Raw genomic sequence first — 7,277 nt, 5'->3', positions numbered from 1 at the left:
GTCATCCAGGGCGTTGTATATATCTCTCTTGATGACCGGTCTTGACCGGTCATCCAGAGGGTTATACGGTCTTCATGGCAGGTCTGTGCGGCAATTGAGGGCTCAGAGGCTTGACTGTAAGTCAAAAAAAAACACATTGAGCACGGATCTCTTCTGTGACTCGACTTCAGTAAATTCCAAGGTTTGGTCAACTTTGAAAATTTATTTCTATTTGAAGGAGTTGTGTAAAATAACTAAGGGCCTGTACCATAGAGCATGAAAATTGAAATTTTCCAAATTTATTTGCCTCAAAATTTCTTGGGACAAAAACTTAGCCTGGCCAAAATGTAGGCTTGAGCCCAAATGTGAAGAATTTCAACTTTTGAACCGTCTGCTAGTTTTCAATTTTTGTGTACAGGGCAAAAAAAGTTGAAGTTTTCCAAAATTGAGGCCCATGGTACAGGCCCTAAGATTGTATCAGATGACAGGCAAGAAGCAAGGCTCTGCGCCAAGCAAATTTTTAAGGTTTTAAGTATTGAGGGCAAGGAACTGTGATGGTTTGAAAAAACCACCCAGCCAAATGGAGTTTCTAGGCTCTGCAAAAGGGGGTGATAGCGCGCAAGTCCCTCCTGCCGAGGGCTATCGGAGGCTTGCTTCGCAAGACCAGACGCCCGCAGCAGCGAGGGACTTGGGTTAAGTTCGGGCCCCGTCCCAACCCCGGCCCGGGCCGGCTGCATGAATCCTCCCTGAACACCTGGATCGACTTAGACGATGATCTCTTCCTGCTGAAGTACACACCAGTTCGTGCGGTGAGATCCGGCGGTACACCCAGGGCTGACCCAGCGAAGAAGGCATCTGGTTAATGTACTCCATATGTATCAGCCGCTTCGACACCCCCGCCTCTCTTAGTTTCTTCAGTTTAACCATTTCATATCTTCAATCATTCACTGCCTCCTGTATCTCTCTTCCCTAATCCTGGAACCGGGTATGAGAATAGCAATCGACTCGTTGCTCTGCGATGACGACGTTACCCCCATCGATCTGGGCGTTGAACCCCTAAAGTATTCTAAACCAAGCTCAACTTCTGAAGCTGTGAAAACGAATTAAACGTTCTGATGTTGCTCATTTTACAGCTCGACGCTCAGAAATACGCCAGCGTGGTCTGCCTGGTCAATCTCGGTGTCGTTCTGCGGCAGTAAATCCGACCCCATCCGACTATTGTACAACACAGACCAGAGCCAGGCCGCAATCGTTGGATAACCGGGCCAGCCTCTGTAACCTCGCTGATCAGCAGCGCGTGCCCTCCATCACCACCCGTCGTCTTATATGCAGCTACGGTACCCTCAACCATACCTTGATCCCAGTTCCGAGCTTCCTCCGATACACTCACTGAAATTGGATCGCGTGCCTTCCGTTATCCTCCCTGGAAAGTGAACTGATAAACAAGTCTGTCAATGTTCCTACATAAACATTCACCTCTGAGGTCTCGCTTTTGAACGACATGGCGACGATCTGCAGCCGATTCGGAAGGTCATCGGCTAGAATTTCATCCAATCGGAGCAGGCTGTCCCATTCTGGTTCTGAAGATGTAAGCCGTGGTCATGCATCCAAGTTTAATTCCAGGAGGGTTATAGTGAAATCGCGACAATTCCATCCGCAACAACAAGTGGTCGATTAGCTTAGTCGGTAGAGCGTGGTACTAATACGTCTGGCCTGTGAAGGTTGTCTCGTAGTAACATGCCAAGGTCGTGGGTTCGATCCCCACATTGACCATGATTTTTGGTGTTGGGCAGACGAGGGCAGCACTGATGGCGGGGGTACCTCCTGCCCCGCCCTGACTTAACTAAGGCCCCGTTTGGAGCCGATATAATTGCGCGATATAATCTGGAAACTTGTGACATCTGACCAAGTTTTGGCGGACCTGATCAGATGTCACATAGGATGTCATGCAAAAAAACTCATATATCGCCTGGATTATATTGGCTCCAAACGGGGCCTAAAGCCTCCTGGGACTGGGGGTGCGGAGCACCCCGATGCAAAACATCTCCCATTCCCAATGGGAGGCTTATGAGTTATTGGCTTTTTTCCGCGTGGGAGCTTCAGGAAAATCATGGCTTTTGGCCAGCTTTTTGAATGGGAATTTACATACACACTTCTGGTCAAACACAAAAAAATCACAAACTTCAAAGGGGGATGGAGGGAGTTTGTGAAGGGGGAAAAATTGGTGATTGATACCAAAAGAAAGAGAAAAATCAGGCCTTTAATCTGGCACCACAGGCAATAGGGATACAGAAGGTGAAGACACCTGAAAGGGGAGCGGGAAAAACTCCCACCAAAACACTGAAAGCTCTCAAGCCAAATTTTTGGCTTTACCTGCAAGTCCCTCCTTTGGAGGTTGCGCTTTGCGTCAGCCTAGGCTGTACCAGGGCCCTCCAAAGCAAGGGACTTGTGATAAGTCAGGCCCCGCCCGCTTGTGGAACCGACAACAGGAGGGTAATCCGTGGAACTGACAAAGGTAGGCATGGCAATCGGGCCGCCCAAACCCGGCCGGGTTTGGGTCGCCTTTTGGGGAAATTTGTGAAGTCGGCCCAACCCAACAGACCTGTGACCAGAGCCGGGTGGGCTTGGGTAGCCTGACGGGCGCCCCTGGGGATACGAGTCTGTTTGAACCTGCGGCACCATCTGCCAGATTGGCATCCACTGTGTGACCGCATCCATGCTTTGACCTCTTGCGGCCTGTCGACATGGCTAGTTCCAACGCCGGGGATGTCAACATCAAAGTGAATCCGCAAACAGAGTCACAAAATAAACCCTAACCCTCAAGACTGGATGAACACAAGCAAACTAGCAGCCACAAAGTGATTTACATTTTTATTTCTCTGTTTCTCTGTCTATGTAAAGTGTAGGGGGCATCTGGGAGCCCCCTATGCCCCCCTGCAATCTGAAATGTGACTATGTAATTTGGCCTCATGAGCTGAGGCCCGCGGGCTGCCCGGGGGTAGCCTACAGGTAGCCCAGGGGCCAAACGGGTATGGAAGCCCTTGGGCAGCCCGTTAGCCAAACGGGTTTGGGGCGGGTAGCATTTTGAGTAAAATTGACCCGGCCCAACCCACCCATTTATTTTGCGGCCCAACACAGGCAGCCCGAACCTGCCCAATTGCCATGCCTACAAAGATTGGCTTGGTAACCCCTTGGGAAGCTCGTTGGTTCCACAAAACAGGTTTTTTCCACGTGGAACCAATGGGCTTCACACTTTTCCCCGTCGGTTCCACGATGTGCCTTCCTGGCACATGTGGAGAGCACATCAGCTCATTGCTCACATTGTTTCCACAGCATTTTCTTACTTCCAGCCAGGACCACCTCAGGCTGGTCCTGAGGTTTTGAAAGTCCAAGAAAACTTGATTTTGAATGGAGGAAAAAAAAATTGAAAAACAAACTTAACAAAACAAAAAAAATGTTCACAAACCTGATTGCAAACCATTGTTTGGGGGGTTGATGTAGTGTAAAGAAGCAGAGGATAACAATGTGAAATGGCTGATCTTGTGTGGCACTTCCTCACATCTGCGCTCCCTGCCTGGATGTGAATTTGAGCCCCACTAGCACTAGTTTTTAACAGGCTGTTCTCCCGCTGCATTGTTGAGGCCCGGCTACATGGCCACGTGGATTACATGGGTACATATCTGTAAATATGCGTGGAATCCTTGGGCCATCAAAAGGTGCCCCCGTGATCCATTTGGTGGAGAACACGTGAACGTATGGACCAGCAGCTGCTGGTCCAACCTTGCGCAGGGGCACTACGGGGAATCCACAAGGATTCCTTGGGATATCCTGGTGTAGATAATCTTCTGCAGCCGTCAACCTCTAATCCAGTAAACATAAATGAAACCAGCAATCCAACCAATCACCTCCAAACTCCCTTGCTCCCACCTGATAACCACCAAATATTCATATGCATGGATGTCAATACTCAGCACCGGGGTGGCACCACAAGCAAGCTTCCAAAAACTATTTGGCAGTTGAAAATCATTCCTTTTTTATTTGGCCTGAAGAGATTGCCAACTCAAATGCTGAGATCCTTGAAGCTGAGAGAGCCAAGAAGGTATCACAAAAAGTGGTAAGATCTTTAACTTACATCACCTTTGAAATCAGTGAGATACAACCTCCACACAATTCCAAGACACGCGGCAAGCAACTAGGAACGGTTTTGAAAGAGCAGATATTTGAAGCACTTTCACATTGGAAGAAGGCAGTTACCAAAATACTCAAGACATTTTGTGACCACAGGACAGATTACCTGAAAAACCATGCCCCCGATCAGCTTAGTCAACCGGAAAACCAAGTGATAGGCTATGAAGAATTTGTCAAACTTCAACTGGACATTCTGTTCTGGAATGACGGTCATCTGTGCTTGGCAAAAGACCCTTGGGCCGTGGACCCCACTGTGTGAACCAGAATGCATGCCACACTTCAGCTGGACCGTGCAAATGAGGAACTAGCACAGCTGGCAATTGAGTTGGGCAGATGTTTGTTGTGGGCAATTCAACTTTGATAAGAGCTGAAAAAGCATATTGATCAATGTCTATTTGGTTTGTCATTCTTCCAGCCTCCATTACTTTTGTGTTTCAAGCTGACCCTTTCTTTAGACACTCTTGACAGCAAACTTTATAGCACTTTGGAAGCTTTGTTGGGTCAAGTTACATATCCCACTAGGAAGATTTATGGTGTTCAAAGTTGGTTTGCATAATTTTATGCATGCATAAATCATAAAATCAGAAATTCTTTTTTGCAGGGGATATGACTGTCTGATTATGTAATACAAAATCTCCTCACCAAAATATTTTTATGATTTTATGATTTATGCATGCATAAAATTATGCAAACCAACTTTGAACACCATAATTGTGAGCAAGGAGTTGGAATCAGCCCAACAGAAGCACAAACAGTTATTGCTATTGTGGGAACCAGCAGTTGAAGATTTTCTTGCATTAGGCTTTGTGCAGCAGAACACATTGCCAGCCAAGTGGTTTGCGTTGGTAGTATTTCTGAAACAAAACAGTTACAATCAACCTCAAGAATCCAGCATTGATCTGCTTTTGGAGGAAACCATGCTTAACAAACAAGACTCCAATGGTGAATCTGTTGATAATGATATGAATGCAGTGGTAAACCCGGTGGAGCATGCCTTGCCGGATGATGACAATAGCAAACTTAGCTAGCTTTCTCTTTCTCATCATGTAGCCCCTTCTTATGCTTCCTTTGACTTTCTTTGATTTTTTTTCTCTTTGTTCAATATGTTTACTGAATTTTTATAGCTGCTTATTTCAAAAGAATTACCAGTGTGGAAATTGATGGTTTACTCTCTGACTATATATATACAAAAAGGCACTACACAAAATTGATCAAAATACACTGAACATGACAATGCAAGAAGAGTCATGAATGGTGGAACACCCAAGAGAAGAAATGTGAGGGCAAGAATTTTTGTTGTGCGGACTTGTCCAATTGTGTTGTGTAGTAAGTATGTATGTTTGTTTTCTTTGTTTGGAGTAGGCCCGGTGTGGAGTTGTGCTGAACTGGGGACTTAAAAGTTGGCTGGGGGTTTGGGGGGATTTGAGCCGGATTGATTTGAGTGGGATTTGAAGAAAATACCACGGAAACTCACGAGCTTAACTAAGCCTCTCAATCAGAGGGTTGGGGGGGGGGGGGGGGGGGGGGCGACCCCGCGTCCCAAAGGGACGCTCTCCAAAGGAGAGGCTTACTTGTAAAGTCAGACCCGCGGCCTGAGGACAGCCAAAGTTTGGCAGGGAAATGATAAAAAATAAACTCAAGACAGAATTCCAACTAAACAACAAATCCTTTTCAAACACCTTTTGGCATGGTTATAGCTGCCCATCTTGGGAATCTGCTGGCTTTTATTTGGTAAAATTTGGCCATAAATAGCCTGCTCAGCAGACTTTTTTGCAAGGGCATTTGCAGGTTTGGTGAATTGAAGTTTGTTGACCCTCCGGATTATAATTTCTTCGGATCAGACAGAGTCTCACGGTTTTTTTCAAGTATCAACTTACAAACATACAATTTTGATGGAAATTTTAAATTGGCTGCACAATCTACTTTTACAGTTGAACTCTGCCAACGATGACTAGAAAATCAAAACGCATCCCGACGGCAAATCACACTCTAAGCACTCCATCCGTAAAGGCGAAGCAATAGCCTTCTCCGGAGGGATTCCTAGTGCATGCAAGTACTGCCACGCGCCAAGATCATTTGATCGCTCTTGGTCTCCGAAGTGTGCTGTCAAGATACTCTGTGCAATGTTCTACAGGGTGTGTGAAGCCCCCAGCTGAAAAGAGATGTTGTGAAGTCGGTGATCAGGAAAATTGCTTGGGGTGCGCAGCGTCCGAAGTGAGTTGAAGTTCTGAGATGTCCTGAGGTCTCCATCAATGAGCTGAACTCGCGAGCAAAACTCCTCTGGCTTTAGGCCGATTTGATTGATGATCATTTCGATAACTTGTCCAAAGCCTTCCGCGGAATTATCAGAAGCTTCCATGAGCTTCAGCATCTGAATTTTTGATGGCGAGCAGTCTATCGGATCGATCGGAGGAGGCTTCCTTGAGATTGCCAATTTTGGATCTAATGGTTGTGCTATGTAATGATAAATGACTTGTGCAATTCCTTATACTATTCATGCACTAAGGACCGGATCTATCCGGGATTGTATCTGGGCCTGAATTTGGCGGATTGTTCAAAGCTGTCATACTTATCCATCCCCCTAGTTGCCAACTGCTATGGGTATGTGGACTTTTGAGGGCTGTACAGATACCAAAAAAAGGCCAGCTTTTCAATGGTCTAGGAGGCGTGACATGAATCTGGGTGGTTGTGGGGGATATTGAGGTTGTAATGCCCTCCCCAGCCAAATGGCTGGTTGCGCTCACGCGAGATTTGGGACATTATGTTCAAGTCCCTCCTTCGGAGGCGCTTCGCGCCTCCTCGGAAGGAAGGGACTTGTGTTAAGTTAGGCGCCTCCTCGGAAGGAAGGGACTTGTGTTAAGTTAGGAAAACTCAGTGACCGACAGGCCTCGAATGCATCTGCGTGCGCAGTCTTTTACTGGGTGGATAGGGTGTTCATAGGTCCATCGGCGCTCCATTTACATAAGTCAAGACACCAAACTCAGCATCCATCCACTTGGTTTAAAGACTTTTTACTTGGATGTTCACCATGAAATGCCCCGTAACTTCCTTGGTAGTGTGATTCTACACCTGGAGACGAAGAGGAATGGGTTTAAAATCTCATCTCTTGG

General features: G+C 46.7%; 1 protein-coding gene across 1 annotated transcript; it reads left to right on the top strand.

Moving 5' to 3' along the window:
* Positions 1-966: 966 nt before the first annotated feature.
* Positions 967-1,239, top strand: PtA15_4A234 (uncharacterized protein; the record flags this gene model as incomplete). Its single annotated transcript, XM_053168097.1, has 2 exons — positions 967-1,040; positions 1,113-1,239. The coding sequence occupies 2 exons, from the start codon at positions 967-969 to the stop codon at positions 1,237-1,239; spliced, it is 201 nt and encodes a 66-aa protein (XP_053019340.1).
* Positions 1,240-7,277: the final 6,038 nt, after the last annotated feature.

This window comes from Puccinia triticina, chromosome 4A, assembly GCF_026914185.1.
Source record: "Puccinia triticina chromosome 4A, complete sequence".
In the NCBI taxonomy this organism is placed as follows: domain Eukaryota; kingdom Fungi; phylum Basidiomycota; class Pucciniomycetes; order Pucciniales; family Pucciniaceae; genus Puccinia; species Puccinia triticina.
This window is presented reverse-complemented; position numbering and strand designations above follow the sequence as displayed.